The sequence below is a fragment of the Heterodontus francisci genome, chromosome 23 (assembly GCF_036365525.1).
Source record: "Heterodontus francisci isolate sHetFra1 chromosome 23, sHetFra1.hap1, whole genome shotgun sequence".
NCBI classification, from domain to species: domain Eukaryota; kingdom Metazoa; phylum Chordata; class Chondrichthyes; order Heterodontiformes; family Heterodontidae; genus Heterodontus; species Heterodontus francisci.
In genome coordinates, this window is record NC_090393.1 from 18,752,750 (window position 1) to 18,772,288 (window position 19,539).

Sequence of the window (19,539 nt, forward strand, 5' to 3'; positions counted from 1 at the left end):
CTAAGTTTTTTTTTTTTTGTATCTGCTTTCTAGATCAATGTTTAAAATGGCGGACACTTCCTTATCGAGTGGATGATGTTGGTAAGGAATATCCAGACAGTTGGACATGTTCCATGAACCCTGACCACATACAGAATCGGTATGTATTATAAATACAAAACACATAACTGAATGTAAAAGCTTGCGTCATATCTGACCCGACTATGTCTAACATTGTTAGGGTGCTGTTGGGAACCTCTCTTTTACATCCAACCTGCATGGGTGATAGAGTCATCCTTAGGTATGTGAAAGATAAAACTCCATTCAGGGAGCAGGATGATTATAGTCAATGTAATTGGCCTCTTTGCAGCATTGTGCATGTGCTGTTGAGGGGCATGTGACTTAATTACAGTGCACTGGAGAAAAAGTGACCGTTCATTGGACCAAAAACTTCAAGGCCAAAATCTCTGAAATGGCATTGTGGGTGCACGAGGAGAGTGTTTACTGTGGGGAAATATCTTTAAAGCATAGCTCCAGCAATGTGGTTGACTCTTAACTGCCCTCAGAAATGGCCTAGCAAGCCACTCAGTTGTCAAGGGCAATTAGGGATGGGCAACAAACGCTGGCTTTGCCAGCAATGCCCACATCCCATGAAAGAATAAAAAAAAGTCTGTCGCCTTATATTTGCTTTGTCTTTCTTCAGGTGTGATGCTCCAGAACAGAAGCAAAATGTACCAATAGGCACACTCCGAAAAGAGGTGAAGTCACATGAGGAGAAAATACAGGCACAGCAGAAGAAGCTGGAAGCTTTGAAGGTAAAGCTGGGAGGAGGACGCAAATGGAGTATAATGATGGAGTGTGATGTTACTTCAGTCGTAAGAATAGAAAAGCAGTGTGTTTTTAAAAAGGCGTGAAACTTGTAAATGTTGATCAGAAGGACTTGGGTGTACCCGTACAAGGAATTCAAAAAGTTAGTATACAGGTAACAGCAAGCAAATAGAAAGGCAAATGGCATTGGCCTTTATTGCAAGGGATTGGAGCCCAAGAATAAGGAAATCTTGCTACAATTGTACAGGGCTTTGGTGAGACCACACTTTTAGTACTGGGCGCAATTTTGGTCATCTTGTTTAAGGAAGGATATACTTGCATTGGAGCCGGTACAGCAAAGGTTAACTAGATAAGTTCCGAGGATGAGAAGGTTGCCCTCTGATAGCCTGGTTAAATTGGATCTATGCTGTGGAGTTTAGAAGAATGAGAGGTGATTTCTTTGAAGCATACAAGAGTGGAGGAAGCTTTAATTTGTATCCAGCTCTAACATAACAGCTATAGCTCCGTGGGTAGCCTCTGAGTCAGATTTTAGTGCGCTCAAGTACCACTGTAGAGCTTGAGGACACAAATGTAGACTGACAGTCAGTGAAGTACTAAGGAAATGCCATATTTCAGATGAGATGTTAAACAGAGGCCCCAACTGCACTCTCCGGTGAACATAAGATACTGGAGTAGAGGATTTATCTCTGGTGTCCTGGCCAATATTTTTATCCCTCAATCACATTGCAAAAACAGATGATCTGGTCATTACCACATTGCTGCTTGTGGGAGCTTGCTGAGCACAAATTGGCTGCCATCTTTCCTACATTAATATGTTAAAGTTCAAATGTAATGCATTTCATTGGCTGTAAAGCTCTTGACATCCTGAGATCATGAAAGGCACTATATAAATATAAATCTTTCTGATAAGTGAGGTGAAAGGGGTTTTAATTGACGGCATTAAACCTTGAAGAGCACAATTTTTTTTTTTAAAAAAGCAGTCTTTTGAAATGTTTTTGATTGGCATTTTTGGTATGAATTAATTTTTAATAATGAAGTCCTTTGGAGAGATACTGTTGGTTTGCTATTCACACCCCATTCTACCCCTAAGCTCTAATGTAATTGTAACTTTGTCTTGAGCCATGGTGCTGAATTTTATTTTTCAGTATATCATCTCAACATGAGCTAAATGAACATAGCGTTTAAAATATTAAATTCCATAAAATTCTATTAAATATTTTGGAGTTTTTAATCTTTTTTTTGGATTCAACATCTCCGACAATTCCACAGGTGAGCCTTTGCTTACGATGTTTCAGAGAGTACTCGCACTTGTCTTGATATCTGACCAATTGGCAATCCTCTCCACTTTATTTGAGCTTGCCCGTTTTATCATGTGTCCTCTCATGATCTTCCTTGACTTCAGAAAGTAACAGAATAACATTACACTAGTGTGTGACTTGGGTTTTAAGTATTAAATTATCAAACAGCAAGAGGACAAATGAATAGCAAGAATGTCACCTTGTAGATTTTCCAGTAATTATTGAGCTTAACTATCTCAAAGTAAGTAGAAATTAATATAGTTGAAATGCTAAATTGAAATGTATTCTTTTATGGGGAGATCTTTTTCTCACAGTCCATAGAAGCTGTCTAACCTGCCAAAGTCTTTGACTTCAGTTGAGCCTCCCTTCTCCTCCACACCACCGGCCCTCAACAATTTGAATAAGGCTGATTAATACCTTTTGTTCAAAAGAAAGTGACTCGGACCAAACAAATTTAAATAACTCTTGCTTTAAAAATAGCTGCCAATCAAATAAGTACTTGAACAAATCCCATGAGATGTTTCTATTTGAATTGAACGGTTTGCTCGATCGCTTGGACACCTGCTTGAGACAAAACAGGATCTGCAATATTTGTATCAAATTAAACACGAGCTTGTTTTTCAGAGTAGAGCTGGGTTTTAACCCATTACGTACCATGAAAAACTAAAAAACAAATAGCATGCTAAATCTTACACTAAGAAAATTAGAACCATTTTTGTCCATCAGTGTAAAATGTCTGCAGAGAATTGAAATATTTCTACTTTATCATCAAAAATTAGGGAAAATTAAAATTTTGCATATTTAATTTATTTTTTCCTTTTGGTTTTGTAGATTAAAGTTTTTTTTTGCTGTTTGAATTTGGAACAGGATTTTATTTGAATTTTATTTGTTTCCAGAAAAACATGCCCATCTGTTCACAGGCAGATTTAAAGAAACTACCACTGGAAGTCAGCCGCAGATCTTCACTGGAGGTGAGTAGTGCCCATTTTTAGACTGTAGGTGCTGTGGAATCCAGAGAATGGAAGGGTTGGAGTTCTACATAATGTTAAATTTAATGGTAACTCGTCATGGTATGGAATATTTTCATGTGTGTGAATGAAGTGAGAAATTGCCACTTGTTCAGAAAGTAACTTCTACACAAGGATTAATTTTAGCCATGTGTTCAGGTGACTGGCCTTTGATGTTTCCGTCTGGGGTGTAACTTTGACTTATTTTTCAAGCACAAGTTGGGGGATGGGAATCCAGCTCTTTCCAATGCCTCTAAATGACAGGGAAGGGCATAATTGTCCTGCCGATAGCTGTTCGTATGTTTGTATTCTCGGGATGTGGGGGGACACTGGCATGACCGAATTTATTGTCCGTCCATAACTGTTTTTAGAAGATGGCATTGGACCTTCTCCTTGAACAGTATATTCCTATTAGATATGATGTCGGGTAGGAAATTCAAGGATAATGACGCAGCGATGATGTCCAAGTCAGGATGTGTGACTTGGAGGGGATCTTGCAGATGATAACGTTTCCACACCATTGCTACACTTACCCTGCCCGGTGATGGAGAATGTAGGGGAGAGGGTACTGTCAAAGTAACTTTGGTGAGTTGCTGCAGTATAACCAGGAGATTGTACATCCTGCATTGCACTGGTGATGGAGGGGGTGAGTATTGAGCCTAGTGACTGGGTAACAATTCTGCTCTGTCTTGGATGGTGTCAAGCTTTTTGAGTGTTGCAGCTGCGCACAGTTAGGCAAGTGGTGAATATTTCACTCCTTACTTAAGCCTTATCAGTGGAGGAGTCATGAGGCAAGCCACATGTTGCAGAGTATCCACCTACTGCCATGGTCTTGAAGCTGCGGTTAATGTGGCTGGTTCAGTTAAGCTTCTACTCACTGCTGATCCCCAACATGTTGGTGTGGAGTTGGCGGTGGTGACAGCGAAGTTCAAGGGGAGGTGGTTGGGCATTTTCTTGTTTGAAATGGGCATTATCTGCCACTTAAGTGGCTAGAATGTTGTTTGTTATTTGTCAGCCCAAGTCTGGATGTTATTGAGGTCCTGCACTAGGCTGGCATGGGAGGCTTCATTATGGAGGAGTCATGAATGGAGCTGCACACTTAGAATCGTTAACAAACAGCCCTATTCCCTACCTTATGATGGAGGGAAGATCATTGATGAAATGGCTGGTGATTATTGAGCCAAGGACACCTGCATACCCTGGGACTGCAGTGACTGATTTTCAAACATTATTATCATCCTTGTGTTGGGTATGACACCAGCCACTGGAAGCTTTTTCCTTAACCCCATTGACTTCAGTTTCACTATAGCTCCTTCATGCAATATTAGTTGAATGCTCTCTTGAACAGTTCCTACAGATTGGAGGGTAGCTAATGTAACCCCACTATTTAAAAAGGTAGGTAGAGAGAAAACAGGGAATAATAGACCAGTCAGCCTGACGTCGGTAGTGGGGAGAATTCTAGAGTCCATGATCAAAGATTTTATAGCCGAGCACTTGGAGAACAGTGGTAGAATCAGATAGAGTCAGCATACATTTACGAAAGGGAAATCATGTTTGACAAATTACTCGAATTCTTCAAGGATGTAACTAGTAGAGTTGATGAGGGACAGCCAGTGGATGTGGTTTGTTTGGACGTTCAGAAGGCTTTCGACAAAGTCCCACATAAGAGATTAGCATGTAAAATTAAAGTGCATGGGATTGGGGTTAGTATATTGTGATGGATAGAAAATTGGTTGGCAGACAGGAAACAAAGTAGGGATAAACGGGCCTTTTTCCGAATGGCAGGCAGTGACTAGTGGGGTACTGCAGGGATCGGCGCTAGGACCCCAGCTATTCACAATATATATGAATGATTTAGATGAGGGAACTAAATGTAATATCTCCAAATTTGCAGATGACACAAAACTCTTTGGGAGGATGAGTTGTGAGGAGGATGCAGAGAGGCTTCAGGGTGATTTGAACAAGTTGAGTGAGTGGGCTAATGCATGGCAGATGCAGTATAATGTGGATAAATGTAAGGTTATCCACTTTGGTAGCAAAAACAGGAAGGCAGATTATTTTCTGAATGGCTATAAACTGAGAGAGGGGAATATGTAATGAGACCTGGGTATTCTCGTATACCAATTGCTGAAGGTAAGCATGCAGGTCCAACAGGCAGTAAAAAAGGCAAATGGTATGTTGGCCTTCATAGCGAGGGGATTCAAGTACAGGAGCAGGGATGTTTTACTGCAATTATACAGGGCCTTGGTGAGGCCACATCCGGAATATTGTGTGCAGTTTTGGTCCCCTTATCTGAGGAAGGATGCTCTTGCTATAGAGGGAGTGCAACAAAGGTTTGCCAGACTGATTCCTGGGATGGCAGGACTGACGTATGAGGAGAGATTGAGCCAGTTAGGATTATATTCGCTGGAATTCAGAAGAGTGAGGGGGATCTCATAGAAACCTATAAAATTCTAACAGGACTTGACAGGGTAGATGCAGGAAGGATGTCCCCGATGGGGGAGTCCAGAACCAAGGGTCATAGTCTAAGGATATGGGGTAAACCTTTCAGGACTGAGATGAGGAGAAATTACTTCACCCAGAGAGTGGTGAGCCTGTGGAATTCGCTACCACAGAAAGCAGTTGAGGCCAAACATTGTATGTTTTCAAGAAGGAGTTAGACATAGCTCTTGGGGCAAAAGGAATCAAAGGATATGGGGGTAAAGTGGGAACAGGTTACTGACTTGTATGATCAGCCATGATCATAATGAATGGCGGAGCAGGCTCAAAGGGCCGAATGGCCTACTCCTGTTTTCTATGTTTCTATGTTTAGGGTAGATGTCTCCTGGCATTCAGCTCCTGTCTCCATGTCTGGATCAAGGCTGCGATGAGGTCTGAAGCTGAGTAATTGTGGTGGCATCCATGAGCAGGTCATTGGCCAATTGTGTGGTGCTTGATGATATTACTGATGACCCCTTCCATGACTTTACTGGTGATTGGGAGGAGGTTGTTAGGGCAGTAATTTCTGGGTTAAATAGGATAGGAAATACCTAGGTAATCGTCTGCATTCTCAGGTAGATGGCCACGAGACTACCATACTCCTTTTTTCTAAAAGTTCCCATTTGTGATGCTCCTGAAAACAGTACCTCTGTAGCTATATGGTGCCAAAGCAAGAATGTTTTCATGACGAGCAGTGGTTGTAAAGTAAGCTTTGGTGATAAGTTTGTGTAAAGGACATTTGATATAAAAGATTAATCACCTGATTAGTAAAGTGAGGGTACATTAATAGGCCCAATAGCCTAACATCAATAGCAGTAAAGATAATGGAAACTAGTCAGCATAAAGTGGGGAAATTCTTCAAGACAGACCTCCTAAACTTCTGTGAGGATTTCCCAGATTAGTCATTGTGTGGCCTTTCTGAGGGAGATTACCAATTCACTGGAGCAGACTGCAATATTTGTGGTGTGGACTCTGCCATTAGGAACTGGATTGAGATCGTCTAAGCACATTTCACATGGGGCCGTTGCAGTTGCTTGAGAGAAGGCCTTCATCTCATCTTTTAGAAGAAAGAAATCAAACATCCCCAGCTTACCCTTCTAGCCAGTGCCTAAGTAAAAATTGATGGTAATGTGAAAACTTTTTTTCACTCATCTGGCCTTCTGTGCCTCTGAGGCCTAAAGGGAAGAAATCTGGCCAATGATTGATATAGTTTTTTAATAAAAAATAATCAAGTCTTTTTGAAGTCACTCTTAAGACCTGCTCGTTGAGCTTTGTATTTGTGTTTTTGTAAGGTAATACTTTAATTTGTCTGTAGGGTCAGTCGTCTGTAAGTAGCCAGCGACCGCGATCGCCTCCTCTAGCCGATATTATCAAAAATGCTCCAAGCCACCCACCCCCAACAAAGCCCCAAACTTTACTGCGAAAGGGATCTGCAGTTAAATCTGTAAGTAAAGTCATGACCCCTCACGCCAGCTTTACTAGTAAGAAAGTGGTAACCAACACAGGACGATCCCAGCAACGGCCAATGGTATCTGCAAAACAAAATGCTGCCTCTTCCAGGATTGGAGCACAGCCTTCTACCTCTATGAGGAATTCTCCTCTTGTCTCTGCAAGCATGAAGAGTCAACAGATGAAAGGAGCAAAGACCTTTGGACACAGGAAGGAGACATTGAGTAGGGGAGCACAGGTATTTAAAATTACTTTATTTAAAATGGATTTTTAAAGGAACTGCAGGGAAGTGCCTTCAGTGAAAATTTATCACGATCATCAGTGTGACTAATTTGCATGCTGGGAAATGGGCCATTATGACGTTGACTCTGAATTCACCGCAAGTTAAATGTCAAATAAATGTTCTAGACTATTCCAACAAGGTGTCTTAAACTGGATCTCAGAACAGCACCTCTTGTTGTAGCAATACAAATTTTTCATTTACTTCACCAACTGGCCTCTGTTTGTGTTATATAATGGACAGTATTTAATGTTACACGCTAATATTTTTGAGTTGTGCTCGGTATTGTGGTACGACCCGCTTGTCTTGTATTGCAGATGGGTCTTGATTCAACAATATATTTCAGGCTGGAGTCTCTTGTAATGATTAGTTGCTAATGTAGCTTGTTACTTTCAAGCTACTGCAGGGGGAATTTCTGTGACAAAGTGGTCTTAACTTCTCAAGTCAATGAGAGTTTAATTATTTGCATGATGGAAGCTTGCAGATTGCCATCTGCTTGTAACTTTCCTGCTCCAGGGCAGGAAAAAGCTTTTTTTTAAAACAACTTTTTAATGATTTGGAGTGTGAGGATGTGCCTCAAAACTTAGAACGAAGCACTAAAGCGAGAACTCCAGTGTATTGTTTGCAGTGGGTCGTGCATAGATTTTTTACATACTATTTTTGGACTTGGTAAGTTTTACACTGGGGAGGTACCAAGCAGAGGCCAGATGTTTCCTCAAGCAAGGGAGAATGGGGCCTCGAGAGCAGCCCAAGGAGGTCATTTAGCCTCCACATTCCTCCTAGCACGTGCTTACATAGGGTCAGAGGCTTGGGGAGGTTATTTTCCATTTCATCCGGGTTACAGCATGTGGGCTGATTAGACTTCCAGAAAGGGGAAGCAAAAAACCTGCCAGAGAACTTTTACAGTTTAACTTCACATACAGCTCCAAAGAAACTCCTCAACAAAAAAAATTTTGCAAAAAAAAAAAAATCCCTCCTCTGAATTGTATCACTGGAAATTGTCAAGAGATTTTTTTCAGTAGTTCCTAATTCCAGAAGCCTCTTTTTTAAAAAAAAAAATTCTTTTCCGCAGACTGCAGGCACAAGAAAGAGGAATACAGTAATAGAAAGCAGTGAGGAGGAGGAGGAAGACGAGGAGGAAGAAGCACAGGAAGAAAGGAAAGTGAAGATATCTGCAAAAGTTTCCGAGTCAAAGCGCCTGAAAAAGGACATGACCGATATTGTGGAGGTAATGCATCAAGCCTATAAATTGCTGTTCCATATGTAGCACCTCAGTAGATCCAGTAGATGTTTACCCATTCCCTCCTATTCTCCCCTTGGGTGTGTCTGTGCCGTTTGTTGCTCAGTCACTTAGAAGATGAACAGGTAATTTGCTCCTAATCTCCAGCATCCTCACTTTTTTGTTGCCATTTTGTTACTTAGTTTCCTGAAGGTGCTTACTTCTGCTGGGAAATGTTACCATGCTGTTGGTCACGATCCAGTACCTTGCCTAAATAATACTCGGGTGAGCCTGAAGAGGGAATGTTTTTGCAGCCAAGGACATTATTCAATACTGTCCTCATCAGGTATCCACACGTGTAATTTCCAGCAGAAATGTTAATGATGTGCAACAGAAACACTGCCAATTTCTCTTCACCAAAAATACATTTAAGCCAATTTTAGCACTTGCACCAGAGGCTGACTAAGAACTACTAATTCAGCACAGACTAGGGTTGGAACCTGGCACATTCCTGGTTTATATGGAGCTACTGCTCCCTACTAGTTGAGACATCAGCAAAACTTCTTTCTTTTAATGATGTGCTTGAAGCTGGAGATCCAACGTGCTAAATCATTTAGTGATGGGATGCAGGCCACACTTTCACTGTGCAATGAGTTACCAGCCTTGGTCATATGCTTGCAGAGATACATCAGGCATAGGCACTCGCTGCTCTCCCCTCCACCCTAGTGTGCAGCAGTGGTAGTGTTTTGAACTATTTTCCCTTAAGCAGTTTAAAGAGTACTCCAGGTAATGGAGACTGTTCTCGGATCTGAATTATTATCTTAGATAGCTTCAGGAGAGGAAAAGGGAGAAATATGCCAAGAATAGTTTTATGCAAACTGTCCCTCTGCTTCACACACACTATCCCAGCATCTCTACAAAATATTCTGGAAAAAGCATTTTACTGCTGTTCTTTTGGACCACAGCAAGATTGCGCAAATTGTCTTTCAATATGTCCTTTTAATGCTTGCTTGTTAATCCCTCTTTCTTGTAGGATCTAAATGAATGCAGTAGTGTACTTGTGCCTATTGGCTGGTTGTGGATGAAAACAATTATCGGTTTCTTTCATAAACTACAGACCCTGGTGGTTTGTTTTCCTCCAATGAAAGGTATCTACTGTGTTTTATTACAGATTTCAGATAGTGGAGGAGAGGTGGAGGAGGAGGAGGAGGCCAACATTTCAAAAGGTGAGAATTTGCAGTTCCATTTTCTGGTCGGGTGCATTACTTGTCCTGTTGAAATGTCCAAAAATTCTGACTGGTGAAAAGAGGTGGCTACCTTTCTGACTCGTACATTATGGTTCCGTGGGAAGCATGTTAACACACTGGCCATGCCAGGGAATAGGATGTGACTGTGGAAATTTTTAAAAATTGAGATTTACAAGGAGTACTGTGTACATTTTTAAAAATCGTTCCTTCAATGTATTGAGTAGCCCACATCTTTGTTGCTGAAACTTTTTGTCATTTCTGTACAGACCGAGGGCTTCTTGTAGAAGTAAAGGTGAATAAGGAATGGCACACAGGACGAGTCACTGCTGTTGCTGCTGGCAAACAGTCGGTGCGGTGGAAGGTCAAGTTTGACTATGTTCCAACTGCAACCACTCCAAGAGACAGATGGTGAGAATATTGTTTTGTTTCTTACCCCTCACTCCCTGTTTCATGACACAGGACACACTCACACAGATGCTGTTTTATTGTGGTAGTTCCTCAGTAACCTGAAATAAACATGTGACTTGTTGCAGCATGACATCTCTCCAAGAACATCTTTGCATTGAAAGTCCCATAAACAATGAAAATACCACTTTGAATAGCAAATCACTTGTCCTGTTTATACCGGGGAGCTGCTCTGCCTGCCCTTCCTCATCCTTTCATCCTCGCTATTTTGAAATCAAGACTCATCACTTCTACTTCAACTCAGTCTGTCCCAGAACTTCATGATGTCGGAACTCCTCACCTTCCCTCAGTTTTCCTTTCCTCCTGCAGCCCAGTGGCTTTTAAAACTTGAGCCCAGTGTTCATGTAGCCACCACTTTCTGATTTGCTCTGTCTTCTCTTTCTCGAAACCTTAGTGGTGTATGATGTAAGGTCTTGGCTCTACACCCAAGTTTCTCGGTTTAAAAAAAAATCAAATCTGTAGTCATCTTCAAACATAATGCAACGTTTTGAACAGTGTTTAATATTTAGAACATGCAAAGTTGTGTTCAAACTAATCTTTCCTTTCACCACAGTAGCTTCTCACTATAACTCTGATTTGTGTCCTTCTTGAATGGAGTCTAATGTGTATTGCTCTTAGTTTTTTTTAGAACATTTGTATTTATGATGTGCACTGTTGGAACTGGCTCATTATTTCACCGTTGATATCTAATATTGGCTGTGAGTCATGGGTGAAGTGAAGAATAGGTTTGAAGCAGAACAAAGCCTCCTCCAATGTTGCCACAAAAATGTGCTGAATTTCCTTATGAATTTGCTAACAGTACAAGGCAACATTGTGCTGCAGGCCCACACCCACAAGAAGTAAAGTTGCGAGTATGCATTTTATATTCTGGTCAATTAAATATCGGACACATTTGGAAATCTCTTCCCCCCCCCCCCCCCCCCTTTTGAGTCTCCACATAAAACTGCAGAGAAATATAACCTTTTCATTTGCCTAATAAGGAATATACAGCTGCATCTTGTGGGGACATACCCTGTTTACTTAGGCCTGGAGAACTTAAGTTTAGGTAGGTAAGGTCAAGACTTTGGGATTGCAAGGTATATATTGGATATAAATATTGAAGCTTTTTCAGCAGATCAGATACGTGTACAACGGTAGTAAATGCAGGATCAGGGGTAGACCAGTCAACCCCTTTAGCCTGTACCACTGTTCAGTTATATGTCTGATCTGTATTTTAACTTCATTTACCTGCCATGGTTCCATATTCTTCAATATCCTTTCCTAAGAAAAACCCATCAATCTCCCAGTTTTGAAGTTTTCAATTGAACTAACCTCAGCTTTTTGATGAGCAGAGTTCCAGATTTCCACTGGTCCTCTGTGTGGACTGCTTCCAGATATCACCCCTGAACAGCTTTGCTCAAATTTTAAAGTTATGCTCTCTTGTTCAGGACTCCCCATCAGAGGAAATAATTTCTATCTATCCTAACATAATCTTAAACACCTCAATTATATCACCCCTTAATCTTCTTTTACATGAGGGAACTCAACCTTACTCTATTTAACCTGCCATCATTATTTAATCCTTTTTAGCCCAGTTATTCTGGTGAATCTGTGCTGCACCTCCTCCACAGACAATATATACTTTGAGGTGCAATACCCAGAACTGAATGCTGTACTCCAGATGAAGGCTAACATTCCATTAGCTTTTTTACTTATAGTTTGGAAATAATTAGAGTATGATTAAATCAGTGTTAGCAGAATCATAAGTAAACACACCCAGCTCTGTCAGTTTTGTTTTTCAAAGATCAAATTCTCTTCCTTCTATCTGTTCCTCTCCTACACCTTTTCTGCCTGCCCCTCGGGCCAGTGCGCACCCCCCACCCGGGGCCGGGTCAGTCCGCCCACCCGCCACCCCCCCCCCCCCCAACTCCCTCTGCGCCTGCCCTGGTTGGCACCACCCTATCGTCCCTTTCTCCCTCCTGTTCTGCCTTTCTCCCTCCTGCCCTCCCTCCTCCTTTCCCATCCTCTTTTTTTTTTTTCTTCCCTCCCTCTGCCTGTCCCTGATTGTGTCTATTCCCTCCCTGATTGGTTCCATTTATTCCTTCTAATGAGTTTTTTTGACCTTGAAATCTCAGATTATAAAATGTTGGTGCAGGTGATCATAACCAGCTCCCTGGTCTTTGAAAAACTGGTTAACATCTGTGAAACCAGCCAAGAGGGACAGATAGTGATTGTATCCAGTTGCTGTTTTTGTGAATATCTGAATTGATTCAGTTTGGTGTGTTTTATTCCTGCAGGGTTGAGAAGGGAAGTATGGATGTGAGGCTGATGAAACCGCCATCTCCAGAATACCAGACGCCTGACACACTGGGCGGGGAGGAGGACATATCTGAGGAAACGGGGTCAACTTCGGACAGTACCAGGATGGAACCAGACACTACACAACCGACAACTAGCAAAGAGACTGTGGAAGCACTTGTGGTCAGCTTCAGGTGAGAGGATGATGACCTGATTTATCTGTCGACCTTCCATGTCAAAGTTCAAGGAATATTTTCAAATAACTGCAAAGAACATGATTATATTCAAACATGACATCTTCATGATCAAAAATGATGTGTAATGGTGTCCAGTTTGTCTTGCCAGAAAACGGAGATATTTTCTATAATTTGCCTTTCAATATCCACTCCTCTTGAGGCTTGTTTTGGGATAAGTAACTAGCGGCCCTCACTTAAGTGGTCATTCTTGATGTCCAGTTCTAATCAACAGCCTGCTGTACCCTGGGAGCATAACATCTGAGACCAGTCATAATTTAGTCCTCATCTTTACAGAATCCAGGATGGGACACGGTAGTGAACAGGAGTTGGAACTCTGCCTGTGTTTTTTTAAATTTATATGCAAAGGCTTCACCGCTGCGACAGTTGAAATTGGCAAATTCTTCAAATCCCAGGATTGAACCTAGGCTTTATGAGTCATTGACACTGTACCGTGCATTCATCCACTGAGTTTCCAGGGACACTCCCATCCTTACTTTAGAGCTAAATGTTCATGTGGCTACTTGCTTTCAGTTCATGGATCGATACCTAAAACACACAGCCTGGCATTTGCTATTGCTATGCTTGAGATGAGGTGTTGCACCTATCTGCTATCAATTTTATTTATAGTATTTTAAGAATGAATATGGTTTAATTTAAATTTTTTCTCTTTCCTTCTGCTTAGAAACGCTTTGCGATATTTTCTGCCACCAAATTACAGGATAACAAAGGAGGAGTTGAGTTCAATGACGCCAGAAGAGTTGGCTTCTTTCCCTCTGGTAAGTTTTAGCGCAGGAGTGCAAAACATTTACTTAACATCTCCCTCCCTTTCCCCCGCCAACCCCCACACTTTTTATCCTCCCAACTGTCTGCGTTACCCATGTCGTGATTTTGTATGCACTGAGGGGAAGGTTGTTGACATGCTAAAGACGTGCTTTCATGCCTCCTCAAGTGTTGCAGTACAAATCAGGTAAGATTTGCAGAAGAGTTAGCTTGGCTAAGTTGATAGCATTCTTGCCTGTGGGTTCAAGCCGCACTTTAGGATTTGACCACATAAAATAGGCTGATACTTAAGTGCAGTACTAGGATATTATCTTTTGGTTGAGATGGTAAGCCAGGGCTTTGTTCTGTTGGTTCAGGTGGATGGAAAAGATTCCATGGGACTTGTTGAAGAAAAGTAAAGGAATTCAATCTACATCACCGAAGAAAAACATTAACCACTCATTCATTTCTTTTGCTGTAGAACAGATCCTGCTGCATTTGCTGACATCATAATGGTTGCACTTCAACTGCAATTCATTTGTCATGAAGCACTTCATTAGATGCTTCATATTTTTTTTCCTCAAATGGCTGATTTTCCCCACAGCCCCCCTGACTCTCCCCTCATCTGTTTTCTTGAATTGGTAACCTCGCCATCATGGCAACATTAAGATTGAAAACTCAGTACATGGGAGAATTGCAGGTTTAAATTTCCTATCTTGAATCCCAGCAATCTGTGACACGTGGTCAGGATTGCTGCTGTGCTTCAGGTACATTTTTATTTATCAATATGCAGATGTAGGCAGTCTTTGGAGTGCAGCACGTGTTAATGCACAATGGAATGCAAGGCAATAGTAAATGGTCACTACATTCCACGTGGCAAGCTGCTGATCTAAATTTGTGTACTTCGGACAGTGCAGCACTCCCTCAGTACTGCACTTTGTGTCAGCCTAGATTTTGTGCTCAAGTCTGTGGAATGGGACTTGAACCCAAAACCTCCTTATTTGGAGGCAGGAGTACTATCACTGAAGGGCAAGGCCTTGGATGAGTAAAATTCCAAATCCATTAAAGTCATTTATTTTGTAATTGCTATCTTGAAATATATTTTCTTCTCATGCAAAAACAGAAAGATTATTTTGAACAGTACGAGGAGGGCCTGAAGAACCTCTGCACTGCCTACCAGACCCGAGCTGAAGAGCGTGTCCGGGCAACTGAGAAAAAATTGCAGCAGAATGATGCAGAGCTGACGGATGCACAGGAGAAACTCTGTAAACTGCGGAATAACATAGTAGAGCTGTTGCGGAAAGTTCAAGAGGTAATACTGCTTGTTGAGTTGAATGCTCAAGGTCATGGAGAAACTGTTCAAGCTGATTGAACAAGGGAAGCTTGATTAAAGCTGTACTGACCTTGGGAAATGGTTTAGAACCCAGAATAGACTAATCTAAATATTAAAATAACACCTGGAATTGAGCTCTCATTAGAAATATGTGATCTCACTTTGGTGTGGTGGATAGGAATGTCACACTAGGAATTGTTCTGCTAAGGTACGAGTTGAACCATTTGTTGGAATAAAGTAAATCTAATTCCTCCTGGGAACACTTGTTGCCAAATTAAAGAATGGTTGTAAAATTCAAGAATGTTCTACTCAGCAGCAACAACTTGCATTTACATAGCGTCTTTAATGTGGAAAAACATCCCAGAGCACTTCACAGCAGTGTAAACAGCAAAAAGAAAGATTAGGAGAGGTACCTAAAAATTTGCTGATAGACATGTGTTTTAAGTATGGTCTTCAAGGAGGAAAGGGGGATTACAATGCAGCAAGATTTAGGGAGGGTATTCCAGAATCTAGGGCCTCAGTCTCTCATGACACTGTCATTCACTGTTTGGGGGTGTGATGCACAAGAGGCCAGTTTTGGAATGACACAAAGTTCCCAAGGGTTGAGCAGGGGAAGATTTTAGGAAGAGGCTAAGAGTTAGGCGGGGGAGAGGCCCTGAAGGGGTTTGAGCATCAGAGTGAGGATTTAATATTTGAGGCACTCGGGGAGTGGGGGGGGATTGGGAGAAAATGTAGGTCAGTAAGAACAAGGGCAGTGGGTGAGTGGGACTTGATACAGGTGAAGATACAGGCAGCAGGGTTTTGGGTGAGGGTCATGAAGGTTGGAGGTTGGGAGGGCAGCCAGGAGAGCAGTGGAATAGTTAAGTCTGGAGATGATAAAGGTTTGCATTAGGGTTTCAGCAGCCGATACGCTGAGAGTTAGAGCTGGGTGTATAAGTGGAAGCTGACCACATGTCTTCAAATGATGTCATCAAGGGGCAGTATGAGGAAAAGGATGGGGCCATTACCTAGTGCTTACATCACTCACCTTGAGTACAAAAGTTCATCACAAATTATAGTATAGCAGGAAACCATTTGACCCATTGTGTCTGTACCAGAATTATCTGTAAGGAAAGAAAGCTGAAAGCTTTGATACTTATCACATCAGACAGTACAAAATTATTGCAAAGCAAAAAGTCATTAATCTTGCACTAAATAAATCTATAATACTTCACCTCCAATTCCCCCTGAAGTGGATAAACGAGTGGTGCTGGGAAATGTTCAGGTATAATCCTCCCCTCCAGTTTCCTCACCCTCTCTTGGCTTTCAAAAGGAAATTGGATAATTACCTGAAGAGAAAAAAAAATTGCAGGGCTATGGGGAAAAGGTGGGAGAGTGGGACTAGCTGAGTTGCTCTTAGAGAGCTGGCACAGATACAACTGGCCGAATGGCCTGCTGTGCTGAAACCATTCAATGATTTGGGAAGGTGGCAAGCAGTGGATCCCTCTCAACACCGCTCAGGTCAGGAGGTGAGTGCTATGGGGCCAAAACCTGGATCTGTTGCATTCTGTGACAGCATAGGGTGAAAATGCTCAGTGTCCTTGCAATATACAATTTTAAAAGTCCTTTGCATTGCAAACTTCAGTAATCATTGAACAATTTGCCCTGAAGGAAGTTGGAACTCAGTTAACAAATATAAATAGGGAGAAGTCAGGGTTCCTGAAATGTGATGCTGAGAGTCCATTTTGAATTTGTTGTGGACTGGCCTTGTTTTGTGTTGAAAACATTTTGGAGTTTGTTCCCTCTAACTCAGCTGGTAAAGACATACAGCAACTGAACCATGTAGAACAGAAGATTGCCTTTTCCAGGTCAGTGATCTCAGCTAAGGTGCTGCAATTGACCTCAATGCCCCCTGGTTAAGGGAGGAGAAAGTCAGCCACTGTTCCCACCCTTGAGTACCATCCAGTGCCCTGTAATGGGATGTGCACCTGTGTGAACAGCACACAAGAACAGGATTGGGCTTGGCTATGTTGATCCTGTTGTCAAAGGCTTCCAGTACTTAATTTCAAAGGTCATAGATGAAGAATATGTCCTTGAGTAAAATACTTGAGTGCTGTAGGAGCCAGTGAAAGTGTTCTTGAGCTGGAATCAGCTGCTGCAGGAGAGGCGAAAACATTTACTTACACTCAGTGCATTTCAGGGTTATTCATTATGTGAAGCATTTTCAGTGTGATAAAGCACTGAATAATAGTTATTGGTCATTATGCTTGCTTTAACAGGATATTGAAATTAACACAGATGATGAGCTCGATGCGTACATTGAGGAACTAATCACAAAGGTGGACTGACGTGTGGACGCTGCCATGCCTGTCACAAAGTGGATTGGAAAGTTTATCTGGTACACTGCTGCAAGGTGGACTAAAAAATTGTTAGCAGTGTTTTTAAAAAAAAAGTTACTTCATTTTGAGGTTTTAAGCTTTAAAGTTTTACACCCTGTTCAATGAGCTTGGAATTTTGTATTATATTTATTAAAAATACAACTGTACCATTTTTGCCAGTCTCAGTCTCGTATATTTTGTTACTTTTTATTCCCCCAGAAACTCACTCGGTTATGAACACCAGCCTGCAATTATGTTTGTTGAAATTTCAGTCTATGCCTTCATACATATCTCCCCTTCCTCCTCTGACGATGCTGACATGTCAGGGCATGGTTCCACGAGTACTGCCAACCCTCCAGCACCTCCAAACATTCTTCATGTGTTAGCCTTGATTGGCGGTGGGGTCAGTCTATTCAGCTGCTTGGTGCATCACATCGAAGCTTGATCTTACCCTCATAAGTAGAGTTTGCAATGGAGGTCATTGGATCAGGTGCAGGAACCCTGGCTGATATGCCTCTTCTGGCATACACAAGTCCAGGAGTCCACTCCCTCATAGCTGAAGATCAGGTGTGGGTCTTGAACCCACAGCTTTCTAACTCAGAGCTGAGACTAGTCAGCTGAGCCATTTAATTCAGCAGAGGGCGGGTTGCAGCTGGAACTTCCCTCTCTTTATGGTATTATCCTCTGGCATCACTTTTCTACAGTTTCCAGCTTTGATCCAGATAGTTTGAACATTATTAATCTTAACTAAATATTTTCTTTATACAACTGGGGTTTCGGTTTAAAATGATTAAAATTCTATCACACTGCACGATGAATCATTATAGGATGTGAGTTCATTCCTGTAAATCTGAGCTGTTGAAATTGGTTATAAAATAGTCATGACAAGCCACTTTCCGGTGGATGAGACAAAAAATGGGGAATGTGCTGTCACAAACTTTTAGCTGTTGGAGCAGAGGCCAGGAATCATTTCACTTGTGTGACTTGGGGTGGAACTTGCAGTTGATGGTGTTCCCATGCATATGTTGCCCTTGTAAGTGGTAGAGCTCATGGGTTTGGAAGGTGCTGTCGAAGGAGCCTCGGCAAGTTGCTGCATTTGCATCCATCTTCAGCCAGACGTGCCAAGTGGATGATCCATCTCAGCCTCCTCCTGAGGTCCCCAGCATCACAGATGCCAGTCTTCAGCCAATCCGATTCACTCCACGTGATATCAAGAAACGGCTGAAGGCACTGGATACTGCAAAAGCTATGAGCCCTGACAACATTCCAGCAATATTACTGAAGACTTGTGCTCCAGAACTAGCCGCGTGCCCCTAACCAAGCTGTTTCAGTACAGCTATAACATTGGCATCTACCTGGCAATATAGAATATTGCCCAAGTACATCCTGTCCACAAAAAGCAGGACAAATTCAACCCATCTACTCGATCATCAGCAGTGATGGAAGGGGTCGTTGACAGTACTATCAAGTGGCACTTTCTCAGCAATAACCTGCTCACTGACGCTCAGTTTGGGTTCCACCAGGACCTCATTACAGCCTTGGTCCAAATATGGACAAAGAGGTGAAGTGAGAGTGACTGTCCTTGACATCAAGGCAGCATTTGCCTGAGTGTGGCATTAAGGAGCTCGAGCAAAACTGGAGTCAATGGGAATTGGGAGGAAAACTCTACCCTGGTTGGAGTCTTGCCTAGCTAAAGGAAGATGGTTGTGATTGTTGTAGGTCAATCATCTCAATCCCAGGACATAACTGCAGGAGTTCCTCAGGGTCGTGTCCTCAGCCCAACTATCGTCAGCTGCTTCATCAATGACCTTCCCTCCATTAAAAGGTCAGAAGTGGGATGTTTGCTGATTACACAATGTTCAGTACCATTCGCGACGACTCAGATACTGATGCAGCAAGACCCAGACAACATCCAGGCTTGGGCTGATAAGTGGCAAGTAACATTTGTGCTGCACAAGTGCCAGGCAATGACCATCTCAAAGGAGAGAGAATTCTAACCATCTCCCCTTGATGTTTAATGGTATTACCATTGCTGAATCCCCCCCTATCAATGTCCTGGGGGTTACCATTGACCAGAAACTGAACTGGACCAGTCACATAAATACTGTAGCTGCAAGAGCACATCAGAGATTAGGAGTTCCACGGTGAGTAGTTCACCTCCTGATTCCCCAATGCCTGTCTACCGTCAACAAGGCACAAGTCATGAGTCTGATGGAATGTTCTCCACTTGCCTGGATATGTGCAGCTTCAGCAACTCTTGAGAAGCTTGACACTATCCGGGCCAAAGCTGCTCACTTGACTGCACCCCATCAACTGCCTTCAACATT

At 42.1% G+C, this 19,539-nt stretch overlaps 1 protein-coding gene across 2 annotated transcripts in view; it reads left to right on the forward strand.

Annotated features, from left to right (window-relative positions):
- morc2 (MORC family CW-type zinc finger 2) overlaps positions 1-17,384 on the forward strand; it is a 73,381-nt gene extending 55,997 nt beyond the window's left edge. For both annotated transcript variants that reach the window (XM_068054806.1, XM_068054807.1), the window contains exons 16-26: positions 34-139; positions 683-794; positions 3,002-3,076; positions 6,906-7,277; positions 8,392-8,547; positions 9,710-9,764; positions 10,052-10,193; positions 12,527-12,721; positions 13,446-13,539; positions 14,646-14,834; positions 17,114-17,384. In XM_068054806.1, coding sequence (XP_067910907.1) covers positions 34-139; positions 683-794; positions 3,002-3,076; positions 6,906-7,277; positions 8,392-8,547; positions 9,710-9,764; positions 10,052-10,193; positions 12,527-12,721; positions 13,446-13,539; positions 14,646-14,834; positions 17,114-17,182 — 1,565 coding nt within the window. In that variant the 3' untranslated portion in view covers positions 17,183-17,384. The remainder of the gene's footprint in view (positions 1-33; positions 140-682; positions 795-3,001; positions 3,077-6,905; positions 7,278-8,391; positions 8,548-9,709; positions 9,765-10,051; positions 10,194-12,526; positions 12,722-13,445; positions 13,540-14,645; positions 14,835-17,113) is intronic.
- The last annotated feature ends 2,155 nt before the right edge of the window (positions 17,385-19,539 follow it).